The 26,464-nt window shown below is 44.8% G+C and overlaps 1 protein-coding gene across 3 annotated transcripts in view; it reads left to right on the top strand.

Moving 5' to 3' along the window:
• The first annotated feature begins 257 nt into the window (after positions 1–257).
• Positions 258–26,464, top strand: part of scube3 (signal peptide, CUB domain, EGF-like 3) — a 252,461-nt gene continuing 226,254 nt past the window's right edge. For all 3 annotated transcript variants that reach the window (XM_083769221.1, XM_083769219.1, XM_083769220.1), the window contains exon 1: positions 258–589. In XM_083769221.1, the coding sequence (XP_083625347.1) occupies positions 484–589 (106 nt within the window). In that variant the 5' untranslated portion in view covers positions 258–483. The remainder of the gene's footprint in view (positions 590–26,464) is intronic.

Here is a 26,464-nt window from a genome sequence, read left to right as displayed (position 1 = left end):
CTGACAACCTCTCTCTCTCTCTCTCTCTCTCTCTCTCTCTCTCTCTCTCTCTCACACCCAGTTTAAATTGACATTGCTGTGTGCAGAGGGAACATGATCACACACAGTCAGTGCTCCGCTCCTCTCGCTCGCTTCTTCTTGCTGCACTCACACACTCAGTATCTCTCTCCCCCCTCTCTCTCTGTCTATCTCTCTCTGTGTCTCTCTTTCTCTCTCTCAATCTCTCTCAAACACACACACTTGACTACACACACACACACACACACACACACACACACTCCCTCTCTCTTTCACTCACACTCACTCACTCACACACACGCTGTCTGTCGGGTTGAAAGCTGCACGCGAGCTGCAGACCTCAATGCTGCTGATCACTGGCTTTAAATACTGACACACAAGGACCGTGTCACAGACAGACAGACAGTAAAGAGTACAGTATAAGTCCAGGTTAGTTTGAAGCGCAGACAGACAGACAGACATATCATGTACGTGCACGCAGCGATCCGCGCCAGTGTTGGATTAGTGGCGTTCTGCCTGGTCGTCTTTGTCCAGCATCCCGCACGCGCGACGGCGAGTAAAAGCATGCAAGGTAAGTTTTGTGCGCGCCCGCCCGCCTGTGTGTGTGTGTGCTGTGTGTGCTGTGTGTGTGTGTGTTTACTTTTCTTTCGTTTCTCCTCCAATCCCGTCAAAATGTCATAGTGCAGTCAGTGTGGCTGTCAAACTTTTTTCCATTTCCAAAGGACCCCGAATTAACCTTATTTTGTCTGCGAAATCACATCCTATCCTATTGTAAACAATTAAGTGTAATGTCTCCACAGTGTCTCCACAGTTAACAGTTTTTGTATTGAGTTCTGCTTGAAATGTAGGCTACTGTAATTCTGCAAACTGTTAATAAAATCAATCAATCAATCAATCAATCAATGTGTTAGTGTCAGGGACCCCCCTCCCACCCCCAAGCCATACAAGTTTTATGTTTTTTCTTTTTTTTTTCTTTTCTAAATGCTGCCATAGGTTCATCATCATGCTAAAATGGTTAAACTGTTTTTTTTTTTTAATTTATGTGACATTAACACATTTTTGTTAGGGACCCTCAGGGACCCCCTTGGAAGCCCCTCAGGGACCCCTCAGGGACCCCTCAGGGACCCTCAGGGAGCCCGTTGTCTTGTCGGACCTCACTTGTCAGTGTCTATCTTCCTGCTGTCTTCTGACTGTGAAACATGAAACACTGTTTGAATGGATGATTACGATGATCCTCTATTGCTCTGCACTATGTATCGTTGCAGAAACCTATAGTCTCTCTCTCTCTCTCTCTCTCTCTCTCTCTCTCTCTCTCTCTCTCTCTCTCTCTATATATATATATCTCAAAAGTAGCAGATCCACAAGCTTGAGCACTTTTTGGACATGTTTCCACCCGATATAGGCCTATACTGTATTGTTTTTGGACTTATTGAATAAAGAACCTTCACTATGCGCTCAGTTTAATTGAAAGCATTAGCAAATCAAAAGAATGTAGTGGCGGGTCACTGAAGATCAAGAATAGGCTATACTGCACCTTTCTTATAGCCCTATACTCTGTAATCTATAGGCTATGATTTCATTTTATTGTACGGTATAACACAACCAACTGATGTATTTATTGTCTGTCTAAGTGTCTATGCCAGTGGACGTAACTATAATGCTTTTTAAAGTTACATCGCACTTAACTAAATGGGCTGCAGCAAACGTGAGAACACTTGATGTTGTGCAGTATAATATATATATATATATATATATATATATATATATGCATGGATTCACGTCTAGATGTGCAGTAATGTGGATGTAGTTGTGTATCACATGATGTCGATGTTCATAGTTTCTAATGTGCTGGTATGTTAAAACCTGTCTTTAAGTTTATGTAGTGTACTTTTTGTATGTTGTCTTGTCTTCACTGAGTCTGAGCTGCGACTATACCTCTGTTGCGTTCTAACTTGTAGTGATTCTGATTCATAAACGAGTGTTCAGTTCAGCAACATTCCCTGAAAGAAAAGGTTCCCGTTGACAGCAGACTCTTATATGTCCTTGTGGTCTTAAAAAAGGAAACGCTGATCTACAAAACGGCACAAACCAAACGTTGAACAGTTCTGTGTTCTGTGCAAAGAAACGTGGTTTTACTGGTATAGCGAGGGCTGTGGCTGAGGCTGTCTGTAACTGTCCAGCACAAAGTATTTGACACCGATCTGTAAACCCAAACGGACTCATTCCTTTGCCCGGTCGTCAGACACTGACTGTCCTGTTTTCTCACGTTATGTCACTGACATTCACCACTTTGTTAACAACCTTGGCATCTCTACACACGTTTCATGGGCTTGACGTTATCGGTAAAATGTTTAAACAATCTTCAAAAATATAGCAGATCTGCAAGCTCAAAACACCTTTTTGAGCTTGTCCACGCTTATTTGTACATGGAGCTTGTACACTCTTGCTGTTTTTTGAGCTTGTACTGTAGTTGTAGACACTTAACTTATTTCTGCTATTTGATGCATGTATGCATGTATTTTTTAGATGTTCTGTGGTTAAAGATGATTTATTTCTATATGGTAGATGTGCAGAGAGGACTAATGCATTTCTTTTTCTTCTTTTTTATTAGTTCTGTATAGTTGTCGTATATATGCCCTCCCCCCCCCCCTCCCCATCTCATCTGATCCTCATCGCTTATTTATAACAAAAGACCAAAAAAAAACGCTTCAGAGTTGCCAAAACTATTTGCATGCAGAGACACATCAAGGTTTTTTGTGTGTGTGTGTGTGTGTGTGTGTGTGTGTGCGTGTGCATTCGGTGACGTTCTGCATACACACGCACACAAAAAGGCATCCGTTGAGGCTGCCGAGCCCGACAAGAAGAAGAAGGGGGAGAAAGAAAGGAGGGGGGGGGGGGGGGGGGGGGTTGCATCCTGGGTGGTCTTCACCCCCCCCCCCCCACCCCCCGCCTGTGGGAAAACCCAATATTTACATTTTGCAATTAGAAGTACTTTTTTCTTTCTTAATTTTCCACAACATCGATTACACAGTGTGCTTGTGGCGAGGAATGCCGTTCCTCAGAGAGGCAGTGAGTCAAGCACCTGTTTACTGCACCGCTTCCCAAGCCGTGGGGCGGGACCCACTAGGAGGGTCATGGATACATTTTTATGGGGCGGGACCCACTAGGAGGGTCATGGATACACTTTTATGGGTCGGGACCCACTAGGAGGGTCAGGGATACATTTTTATGGGTCGCACGAGTAAATACCCCTTCTTTTTTTTTCCGTTTTTTAATGATTAACATTTTAAAATATAAAAGATAATAGAAAAAGGCCACATATAAAACCATTCATTAGAGGGAAAATAATACTTTTTTTTTAGTAGTAGTGAAAATGGCCAATAGTTTCACTGGTTTGGGTCCAGAAGGGACATCAAATGTCTCTCTCGGGTCTGAAGGTGGCTTCCAGCTTGAATGAGAGAGACGGATCTGGGGCAGAGAGAGATGGGGGAGAGACGGAGACAGATTAGACAAACAGACAGACAGACAGACAGACAGACAGACAGAGATGGATAAAGACAGAGACACGCAGAGAGAGAGAGAGAGAGAGAGAGGAGGAGAAGAAGAGAGAGAGGTTTGGGGGGGGGGGGGGTAGGGGTGGAGAGAGATGGAGATACACAGGGGGGAGAGAGAGGGAGAACAATGCCAGACGAAAGCGTGAACAATGACCAGACATAAAGGGACACAATTTGTGCTGGTCAATATTTATTCAACACAGATGTTGGCGACAACAAGACTCTCTTTGTATTCATCACTGTCAACCTAATCCTATTAATGACTGCATTGTGACGTGATGCCGATCCTTACAAAGCTAATGACTGCACCGCGGTGTGATACGATCCTTACAAAGCTAATGAGTGCACTGCGATATGGCCGCAGATCAATCAAAAATAAACTGGTGGCATGAGGAGGCTATATGACCATGAAGAACCATCGGCAACGAAAGAAATGTCCAGCCATTGTTTTCATATATTTATTTAATTTTATCATTCAAATGTTTTGCCAATATTTGGGACCCACTTGCAAAATCCTCACGGCAAACCAGTGGGCCTCAGTCCACAGGTTGAGTATCACTGTTCTATGTCACAGACAGACAGACAGACAGACAGAGAACATGTCTTATTGAGTGTGCAACGCGCGTAGAATTGGCGGCCAATCACTTGTCCCCCTGGTGAGCTGAGTCGGAAGCTCCTTCCTATACCGACAACGCACCGGAAACCCAGGCAACGGCTGAGGACCAGGCTGACATGTTGGTGTCTGTGTGGGTGTAACCTCTGCCCCATCCATGCTGTAGCAGGGAGGCCAGCCCTGGGGGTCCGCTGTAGCAGGGAGCCCAGCCATCCTGGGGGTCTGTTGTAGCAGGATGCCCAGCCCTGGGGGTCCGCTGTAGCAGGGAGCCCAGCCCTGGGGGTCTGTTGTAGCAGGATGCCCAGCCCTGGGGGCCTCTAAGAGCCTCCCACCCAGCTTAGGGCCTTTAGCATGTTGGGAACAGGAGTTGTGGCTGTTTAAAGCCCAGCCAATAGGAAGGAACACAGAAGGGGGTGGGGCTTAGGCAATTACAGCCTGTCCCTTTTTGTCATCTTAAGAGCACCTAACAAGGTTGGGGTGCTTAGCATGGCTGTTATGTTATGAACCCTGGGCAATGTAGGAACACGGGGGGTATAGGACCCTGGGCGAGGGCCCTGGGGGCCACACGTGGTCCCTGGTGTGGCTATTGTGATCGAAGACCCCTGGCCAGTGTCGGTGGCAAGTTTGGTGCTCATCACAGGTCTGCACGTTAGTGACGTCCACCATTGACCGTCTCGACCCACTGTCGGAGTGTCTGTTGACCCTCTAGGTCTGGGCAATTTTAATACAGGATTATATATTTATAGAAATGCACTCTGTCGAGGTGCCAACACAAGTAGGCCATACATGGCCGAGCGCACAAGTACTGCTACTAACTAATGTCTATTACAACTGCTGTTCTACATTCTTTAGACCCGTTATTGACCTTATAATATACCAATCTTGAAACGTACCTTAGTTATGTTATGTCACCATCAACAGCCACCACTCTTACCCTGACACATACATACATACATCTCAGAAGTTGAAGCAGTTTTTAAGGACCCACTTTTAGGCCAGTGCAACAGCATGCTTTTGCCTTTTTTTAAACCCTACCCATTCTAACCAAATACATACATACATACATACATACCCCACCAAACATACCTTAGTTACGTCATCAGCTAATCCCTGATTGGCCGACGGACAACACCGACATACGGCCGACATACACAGCCGATTACAGCACGCGCACGCTCTGCTTGCGCAAGTAATAAATCCACTTTCTTTTGCAGATTTCAAATATTGCTTGTCGTCGCTTCTCTCTTGGGCTTGTTTTCCTAGACCTGGTTGCTTATTTCTCTCACAGAATCTGGCAACACTGACCCACCACTGGTGGGAACCTATCAGCACCAGTATTATATGAGACCCCTCTAAGGGGAGGGGCTTACCGTAGAGCTGTACCCCCCCCCCCCTCCCCAAACCCCCCAACTCTTCATTAGTCCTTCCCGTTCTCAGCATGACTCGGCAGTGTTTGCTGGCAGTGTTTGCAGTGTTTCTGTTCTTTACACTTTAATGAAGCAGCCATGTTGTCTCTCTCTCCTCTCCCCCCTTCCATTTAGTCGTATTATACAGTTCTTATAATCCTCCACACTGCCTACTTGTACCACTGTGTCCACTGCAAGGAATTGGGATAAGTGGTGTCAAAGTGGTACTAAATGAGTGAATTGGGATAAGTGGTGTCAAAGTGGTACTAAATGAGTGAATTGGGATAAGTGGTGTCAAAGTGGTACTAAATGAGTGAATTGGGATAAGTGGTGTCAAAGTGGTACTAAATGAATTGGGATAAGTGGTGTTAAAGTGGTACTAAATGAGTGAATTGGGATAAGTGGTGTCAAAGTGGTACTAAATGAGTGAATTGGGATAAGTGGTGTCAAAGTGGTACTAAATGAGTGAATTGGGATAAGTGGTGTCAATGTGGTACTAAATGAGTGAATTGGGATAAGTGGTGTTAAAGTGGTACTAAATTAGTGAATTGGGATAAGTGGTGTTAAAGTGGTACTAAATGAGTGAATTGGTATAAGTGGTGTCAAAGTGGTACTAAATGAATTGGGATAAGTGGTGTTAAAGTGGTACTAAATGAGTGAATTGGGATAAGTGGTGTCAAAGTGGTACTAAATGAGTGAATTGGGATAAGTGGTGTCAAAGTGGTACTAAATGAGTGAATTGGGATAAGTGGTGTCAAAGTGGTACTAAATTAGTGCCTAAAAAGTACCATCCCCAGGGTGGGTCTGAGCTAGGCTAGGCGGGGCCAAACACATCATAATGCCTGATCACTCACTGACTTTTAATGTAGACCAGGATCATTGTTGTGTAATGCATTATAATCCATTATATTGTATTATAATCACTCTCAATCTATTTAGTGTATTTAGTGTTTACTATGTAATCGTGCAGTCACCCCCCAGGTGACATCATCAGGGATGGAGATCCCTGATGATGCCAATGTTTTTTTGGCTATTAGAAAACGGCAGATCTACACTCTCACAGCACTAAGTGATATACCAATGACGCCTTCTCTTCTGGGGGACCCTGGTACAAACTCTTTTCAGATGGGGGGGGGGGGTCCGCGGGGAAACGCATATCAATGTGGGGGTCCTACTACTGATATAACCCACACAGGACTCCTTTCATGCAGGCTGTGTCAATTACCCTGCCATTGCATTATATTACAGCCGGCATGTCTTTAATTGATTGAATGCTTTATTAGTCAGAAATGTAAACTGCATGCGGTACAGCAGTTTTGAGATGAGCTGTGCACACATGCACACTTGCGTGGGACGACAGTATAAGCTAGGGGCTAGGGGGCTAGGGGGCTAGGGGCTAGGGGCTAGGGGCCTGCATGTGTTATTTGTAATGGGACGACAGTATAAGATAGGGGCTAGGGGCCTGCATGTGTTATTTGTAATTGAATGCATGTAAGTTGTTTCCTTGTTGCCTTCAGCACTTATAATAATGTAGTCCCCCAAATTATCTTATAAATATACACAAACAATATATAGGTGCACGCACGCACACACACGCACGCACGCACGCACGCACGCACGCACGCACGCACGCCCGCCCGCCCGCCCGCCCGCACGCACGCACGCACGCACACACACACACACACACACACACAAGGCACGCTGCGACGTCTCTGTCGGGTGGAAACCGCATAGTTCCATAACTGTTATGTTTCAGGATTCCAAATCAAAAACGGCAAAAGTAGCAGATCTACAAGCTCGAAATGTGGCGCTTCATGGCGCATTTCAAGCTTGTAGATCTGCTACTTTTGATACTTGCGTGGCACTGTACTATGATGCAGTAAGGCAGCCTTAATGTTGGTAACCAAATGGAACCTATCTTGTGTGTACAGAACTAGTTCTTTAACTCGTGAGAGCGTAAATAAAATGAAACCAAATGCACCCTTAAACCTTAATTTACAGTCAGATAATGTAACGTACCGCAATTCCTATTTTGATTAACGTTTGCCTGTTATCTGTCCTATGGTACCACATCAATACAGCATGGAATTGTGGACACAATCCTATCCAATGATAACAAAATGGTTTAGTTTTGGCTGAGCCGTGGCTCAAATGCCGATACATTTATTGCCCTTGATATGAAAAAGGTTGAAAAGTATAGGAAGTTAATTTACAAATAATCGGGCAAAAAGTTAAAATATGGAGATAAGAGGTTTTCTGTCCGACAGCAACGATATAAACTCTGTCTAACACGGATCAGGGCCGTGTCACGACCAGCCACAGCAGTGTCTGACAACACTATGCTGGCATGTCTCTCTCTCTCTCTCTCTCTCTCTCTCTCTCTCTCTCTCTCTCTCTCTCATCACCTTCACTATCGTGTGTGTGTGTGTGTGTGTGTGTGTGTGTGTGTGTGTGTGTGTGTGTGTGTGTGTGTGTGTGTGTGTGTGTGTGTAGTCCTGACAAGCTCTCTGCGCTGGTATTTGTTGAGTTGTTAAGAGTCTGATCCCCTCAGAGACTCCATGTGCCTTAAAGCGTTCCTCTTTGTCTGCCAAAGGTAACAAGAGTACCTTCCCCCCGCCTCTCTCTTTTTTTTTTTGCACAGTCATTTTTTACCCAGCGTCTGAACGCGGTGATGTATTCAGGTTTTTACCCAGCGTCTGAACGGGGTGATGTATTCAGGTTTTTACCCAGCGTCTGAACGGGGTGATGTATCAGGTTTTTACCCAGCGTCTGAACGGGGTGATGTATTCAGGTTTTTACCCAGCGTCTGAACGGGGTGATGTATTCAGGTTTTTACCCAGCGTCTGAACGGGGTGATGTATTCAGGTTTTTACCCAGCGTCTTAACGGGGTGATGTATTCAGGTTTTTACCCAGCGTACTCTGAACGCGGTGATGTATTCAGGTTTTTACCCAGCGTCTGAACGGGGTGATGTATTCAGGTTTTTACCCAGCGTCTGAACGGGGTGATGTAATCAGGTTTTTACCCAGCGTCTGAACGGGGTGATGTATTCAGGTTTTTACCCAGCGTCTGAACGGGGTGATGGTTTGAGGACAGGCCATGGTTGGAGTTGGGATCAGTATGGGTTCTGAGGACAGGTCATGGTTGGAGAGGATCAGTCGTTGCCTTCACCTCCTCACCGCAGCACCAGTGTTGCCATTTCTTCAAAGCTTAATTTTCTGTAAAGTCTCTTGTACATATTGGTGGTTGTGTTCGTTTTTGGGGGGCTTGATTCTAAAAGTGTATAGTTGCTTATTTAGGGCTTGCTTCCTAATGCTGTTTAAACCAGGGACTGTTAAAACATTTTCAAGGACCCGCAAAGTAACATGCATTTGTCCACAGATCCCCAAATGATAATATTCTGCCAGATCTGTGTTGTTCTTTCCAGTTTTTTTTTTTTTTAGTTTATTCTAGGCGCGGAGCAGCAGATCTACAAGCTCACAACGTGTTGCAATGTGAGGCATTATGACCGTGTATATTGTCTATATTGTCGTGTGTGTGTGTGGCTTTGCTTGGTCGCTTCTTTTGGACTTGTTTTAATAGACCTGTGTTGCTTGTTTCTCTCGCAAACTGGCAGTGGCACAGACACTCTCTCTCTGTCTGTGCAGACAGACAGACAGACAGACAGACAGACAGACAGACAGACAGACAGACAGACAGACAGACAGACAGACAGGACCTAGGTGTTGTTACAGAGCGCTGCAGTGAGCAGGGAGATGATTATCTTGGCATTACTTGAAGTGGTGAAAACCACTCGGTAACAATTCCTTTCCAAAGAGCAATGTGGTATGAAGTCTCCTGGAAATGACTTTGATCTATGGGGTGTGTTCATGCGAAGGTGTGTGTGTGTGTGTGTGACTGTGTGTGTGTGTGACTGTGTGTGTGTGTGTGTGTGTGTGTGGGGGGGGGGGGGGGGGGGGGCTGTGCTGAGTGACTTTAGATTGAATATTAATCATCGCACTTAGCCCGGCAGAAGTGCTTTTCACCCCCCCCCCCCCCCCGGGGGACGGGGGAGAATGAAGTGGGAATGTGAAGTTGAAGCCAGAAGACCGATATATGGGTTTGGCTGATCTATTTATCTTTTTTTAACAGATAGGTTGCAAACCATAGTCTGGGCCACCCTCCGGCCTGGCACAGACAATACAATACAATACAATACAATAAACCATAGTCTAGGCCACGCTCCGGCCTGGAAGAGACAATACAATACAATACAATAAACCATAGTCTGGGCCACGCTCCGGCCTGGCACAGACAATACAATACAATAAACCATAGTCTGGGCCACGCTCCGGCCTGGCACAGACAATACAATACAATAAACCATAGTCTGGGCCACGCTCCGGCCTGGCACAGACTGTGTGTGTGTGTGTGTGTGTGTGTGTGTGTGTGTGTGTGTGTGTGTGTGTGTGTGTGTGTGTGTGTGTGTGTGTGTGTGTGTGTGTGTGTGTGTGTGTGTGTGTGTGTGTGTGTGTGTGTGTGTGTGTGTGTGTGTGTGTGTGTGTGTGTGTGTGTGTGTGTGTGTGTGTGTGTGTGTGTGTGTGTGTGTAAACTTTATTGACTCATTATACATCTTCATAGCTACGGGCACAAAGCACTTTCTAAATCCAGTCTAAATAACTGAGGCAAAGAAAGGTGTGTTTTATCCACACTGGGTATTTTATTGTGTTTTCTTTGTATAGTGTTGAGCTCTCTGTTTCCCAGACCTCTGAAGAAAAAAGAAAACATGGTTCCAGTTTTGTCCGATGAAAATCCTGGCAGGCGCTCTCTATCTCTGTCTCTGTCTCTGTCTCTCTCTGTCTCTGTCTCTGTCTCTGACTCTGTCTCTGTCTCTCTCTGTCTCTGTCTCTGCCTCTGCCTGTCTGTCTGTCTGTCTTCTGTCTGTCTCTGTCTCTGTCTCTGTCTCTGTCTCTGTCTGTCTGTCTGTCTGTCTGTCTGTCTGTCTGTCTGTCTGTCTGTCTGTCTGTCTGTCTGTCTGTCTGTCTGTCTGTCTGTCTGTCTGTCTGTCTGTCTGTCTGTCTGTCTGTCTGTCTGTCTGTCTGTCTGTCTGTCTGTCTGTCTGTCTGTCTGTCTGTCTGTCTGTCTGTCTGTCTGTCTCTCTCTCTGTCTCTCGCTCTCTCTCTTTTGACACAGGGCCAAATTACAGGATCTTGTCTGTGTGAGGAAAAGAATGACATATCAGTAACAACAAGTTAGTAGTAGTTAGTAATGATTGGAGACTGAAGTGTGCGTGTGAGGGGGGGGGGGGGAGGAGAGGGGGAGAGAGAGAGAGAGAGATAGTTGACACCTACTTTACTGGGGTCCACCATGGCACTACACTATACAGGACTAAGTCTGCTCCCTTTACCCTGTATTTGCCCAAATACATGTTCCCACCAGAATAGGGACAGTAGAGTTGCATCCATTACATTACTTTTGTCCTTGCCCCTGCACTAAGCCTTACATTATATTCATGCATTTGCATTTTTATTTTTTAATTTGTTTGGTCACATTCCTGATCCGATATTCCAATACTTACAAAATTAGAGCTGGGACTCGATTAAAAAAAGTTATCTAATTAATCAGAGGCTTTGCGATTAATTAATCTAGATTAATCGCATTTTAATTGCATATCATTATTTGACCCGAGAACAGTGAGAAAGCAAATTTTTCAAATGGATTTTGGTATACTAGTGAATCAATGAATAGTGAATACATAAGTTTAAGCAATAAAACATTGTTTTTGTAGTAATAGGGGTAATAATTCTTTATTGAATAATTGCACACACTGTGCTGTAATCCACACTACCATCGGATAGCCTTTTAAATCCTATTTCCAATCCACGGGGACAAGCAAAGTGATACAGCTGAGCTCACGGACACCAGATAAATAGTTTAACTCCTGCTTCTTAGCTGTGCCGCATTAAGAAGCTCTGTTGTTTCAGGTGGCTTCTCGGCCTTAGGTGTCTTACTGGTTATATCAGTGGTGATCAAAACCTTCATGTCAAGGACCCATCATCATAACATATAAGATTTGTACACATTTTCATGATTGTTTTCGAAAATAGCAGTAACGCGTATAAAACCCCACTTTGAGAACCAATGTGCTCGCTCTATCTATCTATCTATCTATCTATCTATCTATCTATCTATCTATCTATCTATCTATCTATCTATCTATCTATCTATCTATCTATCTATCTATCTATCTATCTATCTATCTATCTATCTATCTATCTATCTATCTATCTATTGGTGGGGGAAAGTAGACCCTTCAAGCAGTTAATACCATTACTTTCAGAGTGTGCAGCCGAGCTGTGCGCATGCAAGGTCACTCAGTGGGAGAGAGATTGCTATATAGTGGCAGGCCAGAGAGTGACACGTCAGAATTCTCCGGGACAGACTAACTCTCTGGCCTGCGCTTCGCGGGGCCCCCAAATCTGTGGACTGATATGATCGAATCCGAATTCGTGATGTAACAGGTCGTATTTGCTTTCATATATGTCTTTGCTGTTCATATGTATATCACATGACCATTCAATTTGGGAGAATTGTGGGCAATCAATAAATGCCAGATCTTGTGAATCCATAATTTTAAGTGTACAGCCTGTTTATTGGACTATTAGATAACCCTCTCACAGGATGGCACATCACTATCTAGTATCTATCTATCTATCTATCTATCTATCTATCTATCTATCTATCTATCTATCTATCTATCTATCTATCTATCTATCTATCTATCTATCTATCTATCTATCTATCTATCTATCTATCTATCTATCTATCTATCTATCTATCTAAAATGAAACGGATGCTTTTCCAGTTGTAATATTGCCATACTGTATGTTGTCTAGTAAGAGCACCCTAGAAACGTGTATATTAATGTATGCAGCGTGAACTACATATAATATATTATTTATCTATGTCTCTATGAATACATGGGGTGAACTACATATAATATATTATTTATCTATGTCTCTGTGAATACATGGGGTGAACTACATATAATATATTATTTATCTATGTCTCTATGAATACATGGGGTGAACTACATATAATATATTATTTATCTATGTCTCTGTGAATACATGGGGTGACAGACAGTCACAAACAACAGCCATATAGATAGACCCTATAGAATAGATAGAGAGACACTTACACATTTCCTGGCGACCGACCGGGCCCTAGGGAACCAATCAGTTTGTTACCGAGATGCCTTACACACACACACACACACACACACACACACACACACTCCTCCGCTCCGGTGTGCGTTATCAGCAGGCCAGGCAGCGAGCGAGAGAGAGGGCCCCGGTGTGACCAACTGTTTGTCACCTCATTTAGCCCGTTAACACCTGAGGCCGATGGGGTGCATACCTAGTTTAGACTAGTCAGTTTAGACATGGGTTAAGGTTAGGTTTAGGTGTGCTGCCCCGTGGGAGGTTAGGGTTAGACTATAGTCATCGGTTAGACATGGGTTAAGGTTAGGTTTAGGTGTGCTGCCCCGTGGGAGGTTAGGTTTAGACTAGTCATCAGTTAGACATGGGTTAAGGTTAGGTTTAGACTAGTCATCGGTTAGACATGGGTTAAGGTTAGGTTTAGGTGTGCTGCCCCGTGGGAGGTTAGGTTTAGACTAGTCATCGGTTAGACATGGGTTAAGGTTAGGTTTAGGTGTGCTGCCCCTGTGGGAGGTTAGGTTTAGACTAGTCATCGGTTAGACATGGGTTAAGGTTAGGTTTAGGTGTGCTGCCCCGTGGGAGGTTAGGGTTAGACTAGTCATCGGTTAGACATGGGTTAAGGTTAGGTTTAGGTGTGCTGCCCCCGTGGGAGGTTAGGGTTAGACTAGTCATTGGTTAGACATGGGTTAAGGTTAGGTTTAGGTGTGCTGCCCCGTGGGAGGTTAGGTTTAGACTAGTCATCAGTTAGACATGGGTTAAGGTTAGGTTTAGACTAGTCATCGGTTAGACATGGGTTAAGGTTAGGTTTAGGTGTGCTGCCCCGTGGGAGGTTAGGTTTAGGGTGAGGGTTTGAGATAGGTTGTAGTTGTAGGACTAATGACTGGTCTAACCAATGTCGCTCTTATCATCGTACATCATCATGACGTAAAATGTCGATTTGCTCAGACACATATGACGTACATTATCCATTCATTCATTGTCAATGGCATTTAGTGTTTGTGTTAGGACAAAAATCTCTATAGCTGTATTATACGAGGGGCTAGCGCCCCTCAAAAATAGCAGACGTACAAGGATGCAGAGTGGCACGAAGTGACGCGCTGTGAGCTTTTATATATCTGCTATTCTTGAATAGACATATACGTATACGATCTAATCTAAACCGACGCCGATGCATGCAGCGTTCCCGGTTGGAATGGGTTAGAAGGGGTTGTTGTGCTGAGAAAAGGCTGCGCCGCTACATCACAACAATGCACCTCTACGAGCTAGGAGGGAGAAAACACCCCCCACACACACACACACACACACACACACACACACACACCCTACCCTGCAACTCGGTACAGGCAGTGCAGGAGACATAGTTTTGTGAGGTTAAGTTTTCAGAAACGGCACAACTGTCAATTAAAGTGACTATGTTGGCCAATCAGCCAATCACAGCACGTCCTTTCCGGGACTTGGCAGAACACCGTCGTAGATAATAGTAGTAATAAAAACGCACAAGGCAAAAACAATAAAGATGGACATGGCATCTCCGGTTTACTTCCCGTATATTGGCCTGTCTGTGTGAACGTTTAGGAGACCAGAAGCAGGTCTATTCATTCCAATGGAAGACAGGATGACCCTGTCCCTGACACATTGTTCTCCTCCAGAAAGACGAATCAGGAGAAAATCGACTTTATTATCGACCTTTCTCTGTCCACAGCGACCCACTCGGACGTGATCTAGTAGGAGCGCCAGTAAACATAGGAGGATGTTCCCGAGATCAGACGCCAGACGGCCACTTTTAGGAGACCATTTGTACGATTTGTGATCAGTTTGGCCTGTATAGCGGCTCCAATTTAGGACGCTGTAGCTTTCTGAATCAAACCGTCTTCTCCTCTCCAAAAGAGCCTCTCTCGTCCGTCCCTCCCTCGTAAAGTACTGATGGCTTCTCTCTCTCTCTCTCTCTCTCTCTCTCTCTCTCTCCCCCCCCCCCCCCCTGAGGTGCACACCTCACTGTGGGACGTCCCACGACCAGCTGGAACAGCACTGTGATCATTAATCCTCTCTCTCCCAAACCACCCACCCCGTCACAAACCCCACGTTTTGTTGCTGTAATCCATGACTCATGCATGTGTGTGTGTGGGACTGATGGGGGCTACGCAGCATAGTATCGTGTGCTAAGTAATATCTCCATATGTTTTAACACATTCTGACCTGAGATCAGATTCTAAAAATGTTCTTCTACATCCTGACAGTTTTCTGAAAAAGCTATGTTTCTATGTCAGTCGTTCTTCAATTTTTCAAAAATAGCAGACCTACAAGCTCGTAGCGCGCCTTGAGGTTGTAGATCTGCTATTTTTCAATAGCTAAAGCATAACATAATGTGAACACCAAAAGGGGTTAACTTTTTGTGTTTTTTGTTTTTGGTAAATTGATGGCGCTACTATAGTGTCACACAAAAACATCAAAAGTAGCAGATCTACACGTCGGAGCTTCTAGATCTGCTACTTATGCTATTTTAGAATTTGAATCCTGAAATGTAACAGTTTTGGACATACATGCAAGAGGTTCTTCACACCCGACAGATGATATCCAAAATGTAGGCCTATCATCATCATCATCGCAATATCAACATGCACTATATATACATGTCAAAAGAGAGTACCTGTCTATATCAGAATGGTAACGTTACGGTTTCACAGGGACCAGTGATGCACCGTATTGTATAAGTTGGTGATATCACATTGTCAATAGCAGCTGCAGCATGATGTGCAATGTTTGTCGTTGAAACCATGTTGTTGGAATGGAGATAGAAATCAATACGATGCGTACAGTAGGCTATTCATTCTCCGTGTTCTCTATGTCAGCAGCAAGGACAATGGGACTGTATACATCAATATCTGTTTACTTATCACGAGCCATATTGTCTGTCTGTCTGTCTGTCTGTCTGTCTGTCTGTCTGTCTGTCTGTCTCTTTCCCTCTCTCCCACTTTCTCTCTCTCTCTCTTTCTCTCTCTCTCTCTGTCTTTCTTTGGCTCCTGGCCGTGCGACAGCAATGAGACCATGTCCTCCTATTATTCCCCCCACCCACCCACTATTCCCTGAATAATGGGGCGAGAGGGGGGAGGGAGGGGGGGGGGGGTCAGGGAGGGACGTCATTAGGCCGGTCTGTGTTGTCCGGCGTTGGTCGTCTTGTTTACAGACTGTGTGTGTTTACATTCCTGGCGGTCGGAGCGCGGCCGGCCCTTTAAGGGAAGCGTTGCTTTTGGCAAATGAAGGGAAATGCTCTTCTCTATTCTGCTTAGTAATGGAAAAATCCCCCAAAAAGGGCCCCCGCCGCCCAGCCATACCACCGCGACACATACGATACATTTATCCCCCCGTGGTTTAAACCACTGCAACACATACGATACATTTATCCCCCCGTGGTTTAAACCACCGCGACACATACGATACATTTATCCCCCCATGGTTTAAACCACCGCGACACATACGATACATTTATCCCCCGTGGTTTAAACCACCGCGACACATACGATACATTTATCCCCCCGTGGTTTAAACCACCGCGACACATACGATACATTTATCCCCCCGTGGTTTATAACCACCGCGACACATACGATACATTTATCCCCCGTGGTTTAAACCACCGCGACACATACGATACATTTATCCCCCCCCGTGGTTTAAACCACCGCGACACATACGATACATTTATCCCCCGTGGTTTAAACCACCGCGACACATACGATACATTTATCCCCCGTGGTTTAAACCACCGCGACACATAGGATACATTTATCCCCCCGTGGTTTAAACCACAGCGACACATACGATACATTTATCCCCCGTGGTTTAAACCACCGCGACACATACGATACATTTATCCCCCCGTGGTTTAAACCACCGCGACACATAGGATACATTTATCCCCCCGTGGTTTATACCACCGCGACACATAGGATACATTTATCCCCCGTGGTTTAAACCACCGCGACACATACGATACATTTATCCCCCCGTGGTTTAAACCACCGCGACACATACGATACATTTATCCCCCCGTGGTTTAAACCACCGCAACACATACGATACATTTATCCCCCCATGGTTTAAACCACCGCGACACATACGATACATTAATCCCCCCGTGGTTTAAACCACCGCGACACATACGATACATTTATCCCCCCGTGGTTTAAACCACCGCGACACATACGATACATTTATCCCCCCGTGGTTTAAACCACCGCGACACATACGATACATTAATCCCCCCGTGGTTTAAACCACCGCGACACATAGGATACATTTATCCCCCCGTGGTTTAAACCACCGCGACACATACGATACATTTATCCCCCCGTGGTTTAAACCACCGCGACACATACGATACATTTATCCCCCGTGGTTTATAACCACCGCGACACATACGATACATTTATCCCCTCGTGGTTTAAACCACCGCGACACATACGATACATTTATCCCCCCGTGGTTTAAACCACCGCGACACATACGATACATTTATCCCCCCGTGGTTTAAACCACCGCGACACATACGATACATTTATCCCCCGTGGTTTAAACCACCGCGACACATACGATACATTTATCCCCCCCCGTGGTTTAAACCAGCGCGACACATACGATACATTTATCCCCCGTGGTTTAAACCACCGCGACACATACGATACATTTATCCCCCCGTGGTTTAAACCACCGCGACACATACGATACATTTATCCCCCCCCGTGGTTTAAACCAGCGCGACACATATGATACATTTATCCCCCCGTGGTTTAAACCACCGCGACACATACGATACATTTATCCCCCGTGGTTTAAACCACCGCGACACATACGATACATTTATCCCCCCGTGGTTTAAACCACCGCGACACATACGATACATTTATCCCCCGTGGTTTATACCACCGCGACACATACGATACATTTATCCCCCCCGTGGTTTAAACCACCGCGACACATACGATACATTTATCCCCCCCGTGGTTTAAACCACAGCGACACATACGATACATTTATCCCCCCCGTGGTTTAAACCACAGCGACACATACGATACATTTATCCCCCCGTGGTTTATACCACCGCGACACATACGATACATTTATCCCCCCGTGGTTTAAACCACAGCGACACATACGATACATTTATCCCCCCGTGGTTTAAACCACCGCGACACATACGATACATTTATCCCCCCGTGGTTTATACCACCGCGACACATACGATACATTTATCCCCCCGTGGTTTAAACCACCGCGACACATACGATACATTTATCCCCCCCGTGGTTTAAACCACCGCGACACATACGATACATTTATCCCCCCCCGTGGTTTAAACCACCGCGACACATACGATACATTTATCCCCCCCCGTGGTTTAAACCACCGCGACACATACGATACATTTATCCCCCCCCGTGGTTTAAACCACCGCGACACATACGATACATTTATCCCCCCCCGTGGTTTAAACCACCGCGACACATACGATACATTTATCCCCCCCCGTGGTTTAAACCACCGCGACACATACGATACATTTATCCCCCCCCGTGGTTTAAACCACCGCGACACATACGATACATTTATCCCCCCGTGGTTTAAACCACCGCGACACATACGATACATTTATCCCCCGTGGTTTAAACCACCGCGACACATACGATACATTTATCCCCCCGTGGTTTAAACCACCGCGACACATACGATACATTTATCCCCCCGTGGTTTAAACCACCGCGACACATACGATACATTTATCCCCCCGTGGTTTAAACCACCGCGACACATACGATACATTTATCCCCCCCCGTGGTTTAAACCACCGCGACACATACGATACATTTATCCCCCCGTGGTTTAAACCACCGCGACACATACGATACATTTATCCCCCGTGGTTTATAACCACCGCGACACATACGATACATTTATCCCCCCGTGGTTTAAACCACCGCGACACATACGATACATTTATCCCCCCCCGTGGTTTAAACCACCGCGACACATACGATACATTTATCCCCCGTGGTTTAAAACCACCGCGACACATACGATACATTTATCCCCCGTGGTTTAAACCACCGCGACACATACGATACATTTATCCCCCGGGGTCACTGGCCTGGCGGAGGTCAGAGGTCAGAGGTCGCGGTGCAGGAGGGATGACTTGAACATTGAAACTTCCTCCCACTGGTGCACCATGGGAGAAGTCCACTTTCACACGACTTTATAACATAATATTATGGACCAGCGTTAGATTACTGAGATTTAATACTACGCCGTCTCTATTCATTCCATCTATAATACCTCGTATTTAACTTTCTTGGTTGTAAAGTGACTCTGGATTAAGAGCGTTTGCTAAATGCCTAAAATTGTAAATTGAAAAGAAAGTGGGAGAAATGTTTGTGCAACACGCTCCATCGTTCCTGTGTTGCATCGTGTCTCTTCCCCTTTTTGCTCACATCTTCCTGTCTAAGAAACGCCGTAAAAATCGCCCCCACCTGCGCACACATGCACGCACGTACTCATGCATGTGCAAACGCACGCTGAACTTCACAAAGTCAATAGACAAGTGAAAAGAAAATTAGCTAATACAAACAAAACAAGAAATAACCATGAGCTAAAGGGTAATGAAACAAAGAAAAGGTTAATTTACAGGAATGCTTTCTGGAACGTTTTTTTACGTGTGATTTAAAATATTTAATGGAATCAGACAGTGAGGCGAATCGTCTCAGGTATACAGCATTTCAGAGCCGTGGCCGATGTCTCCCATAGTTACAAGGTGCAGATTACCTGCCATACGCGTGACTATAACATCTACACCAGTAAATCCTGTCCTGTCTGATCCTAATTCTAACCCCAAACTGAATCTGTTCCTAATTGTAAACCTAAACCCTAAAAACTAAATGCAACCATACAAAACAGGGAACTGGTGCTCACACAACATCTATTTCACATGTTCTACTTTACTTGTGGAAACAATTGGTTCTCACAAGTATAGACACATAACACACACACACACGCACACACACACACGCACGCACACACACACACACACACACACACACACACACACGCACGCACACACACAGTGTAGTACGTGTTAGATTGACCTTTGAAAAGGTCTCTGTACATGTAATGTAATTTCACCAGAATCTTGCATAGTTTCTCAGCCCGACGACGTCATTTAAATGCTTGCCGTGGGAACTTATTATTATTACAGACGTGTCTTGCTGAAGGCAACGAGGAGGAAGAGACTCCTGTAAATTAATTGGACGGTTTCTCCGTTCCGCACTAATGTTACATCACACCGGATGATATTGTATCAACAGTGGTATAATTAGTTTAAGCTGAACCGTGAGCAGCCCAGCGTAATGAGACAGCCATGTATCCTCTGTGTTACATTATGGCCGTTGTCGGGGACAGAAACCTCTTATCTCCCTTATTTTAACTTTGTCTTTTTGTGTGTAAATTAACGAGTGGTTTTCAACCAGTGGTTCTTGAGGGGGTTCCAGCCAGCTAAATGATGGTAACCATTTCACTTTACGCTTTTTGATTGATTGATTGAAATATTTATTAACAGTTTGCAGAATTACAGTACATTTCAAGCACAAACTCAATACAAAGACTGTTAACTGTGAGTGGACGACCCAATTAAGCATTACACCTGTTTACAAGAGGGTCCACCGTGTTCAATTCATCAAAACATTTAGAGACGTATAAATTAACACTTCTATATAGTTAAAGAACAGAACAGGAATTCATCATAAAGGAGGTAAAAAGGGAAAAGAAACATATACAGTGAGGGGAAAAGGGGGGGGATTCAGATTTTACGGGGGCCAGTTTCGAATTGCAGCCGTCCGTATAGGTGCCCTTTGAGAGCGGTTTTGAAGGAGTCAAGGGGATTCGCATGTCTTAATGACTGTTGGCAGGGCGTTCCACATTTTGGTGGCATAGGAGCGAAAATAATTTAGTCTCTTGTTTGTGCTGAATCTGGGTTGTGCATGGTTCGCTCTCAAGAGTTAAACTATTGTTAAACATCTGTATTACGGTACTTCATTTAAAAGAAGTCTACACAAAATCTCATCCAACGACAACAATATATTCTAAGTTTTGGACCTTGATATGAAAAAGATTGAAAAACACGGCCCTACATGCAGTGGCGTGCACAGACATTTAGAGGGGCAGTTGCTCAAGTGAAAAAAAGTGCACCTTGTGCAGCGCATTTTGGGGCGGGAACCCATTTTGGTGCTTTAGCTATTGAAAAATAGCAGATCTACAAGCTCGTAGCGCGCCACCGAGTGGCGCGCTACGAGCTTGTAGGTCTGCTATTTTTCTTTAATCGAAGAACCACTGACATAGAAACATAGCTTTAGATTGTGGGGGCCTAAATAATATAGTAGTTTTTGATCAAGATTTGATCAATGTCACCATGGTCCACAAAATACAAATTAAGGAAAATTGCCAAAAGGGCAGGGTGTGCTCTAGCACCCCCTAGTGTCTATCTGTGCACGCCACTGCCTACATGATCACACTACAGCGTCACACTAAAGCATCCAAAGTAGCAGATCAGCAAACTCCAACACGCGCGTCAATCTGCTACTTTTGCTGTCTTGGCCTAAAGAGTAACATATGAGGTTTCCATAGACCCACGTGTTAATTAAACGACGACACACTCAACTGCACACAGCAAACACAGCGCCCGGGTGCAGTCGTGTGCCCGGAAAAACAGGCGATCTACAAGCTCACACCGTGTTTCATCGCGATGCATTGTCAGTGTGTAGATCTTCTGGAAAAGGTGCTGACATGTACTGTACAAGTTTCTTTTTTTTTTTAATCTTGCATTTGATTGTAATGGTGAGAATAACACTATTAAACATGAGGCGAGGCATTGCTTTACATACATCATACCAATTAATTATAGTTTTATGCCCCTCCGACGACAAGCCTAGACTTTAGACTAATACATTTTCTATACATGTCCTTCATTTCCTCTTCTGCCCCCAATTTGAACCCGGTTTTCATGCTGAAATGTTTTACCTAATTAGAGCCTGCCTGCTTGCTCAGGGGATATATGGATGTTATAAATACTTCTTTGTGGGGTGCCAGCCCCTCCTATGTCCAGCTTTTGGTGTGTGTGTGTGTGTGTGTGTGTGTGTGTGTGTGTGTGTGTGTGTGTGTGTGTGTGTGTGTGTGTGTGTGTGTGTGTGTGTGTGTGTGTGTGTGTGTGTGTGTGTGTGTGTGTGTGTGTGTGTGTGCACAAACTGTGTCCTATACAAACATTAAAATACCATTGACAATGAATGGACAATTTGAGAGTTTGTGTAAACACAAACATTGCATAACACAAACGAAGGTGAGGACGCATATTCTGATTGGCCCGGGACGCGTGGTATAAATGTACACGGCATTAGATCAGGGCTTCTTTGATGCTCGTTTTAATCAGGCCAAGGACCCCTTATAGCTAGAGAGAGAGAGATGAAGCAGGGACCCCCACTACATGGACCCCTTATAGCTAGAGAGAGAGATGAAGCAGAGACCCCCACTACATGGACCCCTTATAGCTAGAGAGAGATGAAGCAGAGACCCCCACTACATGGACCCCTTATAGCTATAGAGAGATGAAGCAGGGACCCCCACTATGGACACCTTAGCTGAGAGAGAGATGAAGCAGGGACCCCCACTGCATGGACCCCTTATAGCTAGAGAGAGAGAGATGAAGCAGGGACCCCCACTATGGACCCCTTATAGCTAGAGAGAGAGAGATGAAGCAGGGACCCCCACTATGGACCCCTTATAGCTGAGAGAGAGAGATGAAGCAGGGACCCCCACTGCATGGACCCCTTATAGCTAGAGAGAGAGAGATGAAGCAGGGACCCCCACTACATGGACCCCTTATAGCTAGAGAGAGAGAGATGAAGCAGGGACCCCCACTATGGACCCCTTATAGCTAGAGAGAGAGAGATGAAGCAGGGACCCCCACTGCATGGACCCCTTATAGCTAGAGAGAGAGATGAAGCAGGGACCCCCACTACAAGGACCCCTTATAGCTAGAGAGAGAGATGAAGCAGGGACCACCACTATGGACCCCCTAGCTGAGAGAGAGATGAAGCAGGGACCCCTTAGCTGAGAGAGAGATGAAGCAGGGACCCCTTAGCTGAGAGAGAGATGAAGCAGGGACCCCCACTACATGGACCCCTTAGCTGAGAGAGAGATGAAGCAGGGACCCCCACTACATGGACCCCTTATAGCTAGAGAGAGAGAGATGAAGCAGGGACCCCCACTATGGACCCCTTAGCTGAGAGAGAGATGAAGCAGGGACCCCCACTGCATATTTTATGCAGTTAATTAAACATTTTTATATGGGATGTCTTAGTCATAGACTTGTTAATTAATGTTTATTGTTTGTTTTTGTTTACACTTTATTAATATGTCGGATTCATGTTAATGGTAACAACATTAACACAAACACACACACACGACACACACACACACACACACACACACACACACACACACACACACACACACACACACACACACACACACACACACACACACACACACACACACACGACACACACATGACACAGCTCCAGCCAAATTGAATTCCCAGCTCCTGCCAGGCTTCATTTCTATAAGGTATTCCGAGCTGTTGTCAGATAATGCCTTGCTTCACAGCCCCCCCCCCTCCCCCCCCCCCCCGCCACCGCTGCGCAACACAGAGACCCATTCACTTTATACCTTCGTTTGGACAGGAAGCATGGCGCTAAAAATATCACACTTTTCTTGCCGTAATTGCTACGTTTGCCCTCTTTATAGCCTGGGTACCGTATCTGGCTGCAGCCATGCCGCGTCAAATGAATGTAATTGCTGTGCTTGCGGACGGCCAGAGTGTCATGTCAGTTAGCTCAGCGCTAGTATAAATACAAGGTACATAGAAACGGCCTTAAGTGCCACCCTACTCTGGCGTATAAAATATAACCCACATGAGGGCCGAGGAGCCATTAACGCCGGGGAACACATGCCAGGGACGGACGGACGGAGGAGAGCGAGAGAGAGAGAGAGAGAGAGAGAGAGAGAGAGGGTGAAAAGGCGGCCTTTTTGGAATATTATAAATGAACCGTCTTGTCGTTTCATATCCCTGTTGGGGGGGGGGGGGGGGGGGAATTAAAAAACTTCAGTGCACTGTGCCTAAACATGTTGCGACCACAGGTCGCAACATGTGTAGGCACCATGCAAGGAATAAATGCATTCGCCATGTATCCGAAGGAAGTCTGATCCAATCATTTTCAGATTTCTCCAGTTTAATCCTGAGTTTAAGTTTTGTTGTGTTCAAGATCTGATTTTAGGCATGTTTAAGCCTCCAGGAAAATCTGTGTTGAGTTTCTTAATCCACTGTTTTTCATTAAAACGTCTTTGTCCTACTGTCCAGTTGGGGTTGTGTTGAAGTCCAGCGCATTTTAGAGCTTCAATGCCATGAGCCATGAAATGTTGCACAAACCTTGTGGTTGTCTTTTTTCCATTGTTAATATTGTACCTGTGTTGTCCCAGCCTTGTACCTATTGTTTTACCCGTTTCTCCGACATATTGTAAACCACATTTTTCACATGTGATTAAGTAAATGCAGTTGCTGGTTCTGGTTGTTATTTGTTGTTTAATCTCTAACACGCGTTTTGTAGTTATTTTTGACTAATTGTTTGCGTTTGAAGTATTCTGCTCCCTGGCGTGCTGGTGTGTTGATTTATTTTAGCTTGCTGTGTACTAGATAATCTTTAAGGTTTTTGTTTTTTCTGTATCCTGCCATGGCACGTTTGATCTTTACACGGCACATCTGGCGCTGTGCTGCCCCTCTTCTTTAAGCCATTCTGACCTGAGATCAGATTCTAAAAAATGTCTTCTACATCCTGACAGTTTTCCATTCTGACCTGAGATCAGATTCTAAAAATGTCTTCTACATCCTGACAGTTTTCCATTCTGACCTGAGATCAGATTCAAAAAATGTCTTCTACATCCTGACAGTTTTCTGAAAAAGCTACGTTTCTATGTCAGTCGTTCTTCGACTTTTCAAAAATAGCAGACCTACAAGCTCGAGCTTGTAGGTCTGCTGTAGGTGCTGCGCTGTGAGCTTGTACATCTGCAATTCTTTGAATATTTTCAGTTATTGGCGCGGTTGGCGCTGCATTAACGCTGGCTGCCTGTTATTGTAACAAATCAATTTCCCCTTGGGGATTAATAAAGTATTTTCCATTCCATTTCCATTCCATTCCATTCCATCCTATCATCATAAAATTTGAAGAAAGTGTATATGATAAATGTTAAATCATTTAGATTTTCTTTAACACAAATATTCTCTTCCAGAGAAAAAACATTTTCAGGTGTGTGTGTGTGTGTGTGACGTGTGTGTGTGTGTGTGTGTGGGGGGGGTGGTTGGTTTTAGGCCAAATCTATATAATTTAGGCAGTTCTTGGGCACAAAAGACTTTGAGAACTATTAGTGACAGAAGGCCATTTTAAAGATGTTTTTAATGCCATTATTGATCGGTAGACGGGTAGTAGTGTGTAGGGCTGTCCCCGACTAAGGATTTGTATAGTCGACTGATAGATGAATAAATTAGCTGTTAGTCGACTAATAGTCGACTGAGCAAAAAAAAATATTATTTTTTTATTATTATTATAATTATAATTTTTTTGCCCCAAAAATTGTATATAAAAATACAATATTTACAAAAATATTGTATTATTCCACTAGGTCTGTGGGGGACATAAACACATTTGAACACTGTTTTTGAACAACTGAGAGGCTTGTCATTAGCCAGATTGAGCACAGCAGGTGAGATTGAGATTCTGGAGTCTATCAGACCAGCGCACTGTGCGATTCAAGTCACAGGCAGTGGCACACACACTCCACATGCACATTGGAGATTTGAACAGTCAGAATGTTCAAATGTGTTTACAGTATGTCCCCCACAGACCTAGTGGAATAATACAATATTTTTGTAAATATTGTATTTTTATATACATATTTTTGATGAACATCGACTAAGAGGTGGTCAGTCGACTGAGACCCGTTCCGATCGATTAGTCGACTATTCGGCCCAGCCCGGGCCAGAAGGCATTTGTATAGAATCTGCCTCAGGTGTTAACCCATTTTGGACTGAGGTCGATTAAAAAAAGCCTTCTAAATCCTTACATTTTTGAGAAAAACCCATGTTTCTATGTCAGTGGTGCTCAACCTTTTTCATGTCAAGGACCCCCAGAATTATCTCTATTGGGCCACGGACCCCCATCTCAAAATATGTTGTTCCAGGGACCCCCCAGAAGCAAATATTTTAGTTAAAAATGTTCGCTCTGAAATATTATATTCAATGATTTGCGCCACATTTTCACAAATTTCAAAAAAAATAGCAGATCTACAAGCTCGACACGATGTGGCCGGTGTCACCCCTCTCTCTCTCTCTCTGTCTCTCTGTCTCTCTCTCTCTCTCTCTCTCTCTCTCTCTGTCTCTCTCTCTCTCTCTCTCTCTCTCTCTCTCTGTGTCTCTCTCTGTGTCTCTCTCTCTCTCTCTCTCTCTCTCTGTGTGATTCACTTCATTACTGTAATAAGCCATTTCCTCCTTGGAGGCGGTCCAGGACGTTGCTGAGTCACAGTCTAT

This window comes from Protomyctophum parallelum (genome assembly GCF_964188405.1).
Source record: "Protomyctophum parallelum genome assembly, chromosome: 7".
NCBI classification, from domain to species: Eukaryota; Metazoa; Chordata; class Actinopteri; order Myctophiformes; family Myctophidae; genus Protomyctophum; species Protomyctophum parallelum.
The sequence above is the reverse complement of the archived record's forward strand: the minus strand, read 5'-3'. Positions and strand labels throughout refer to the sequence as shown.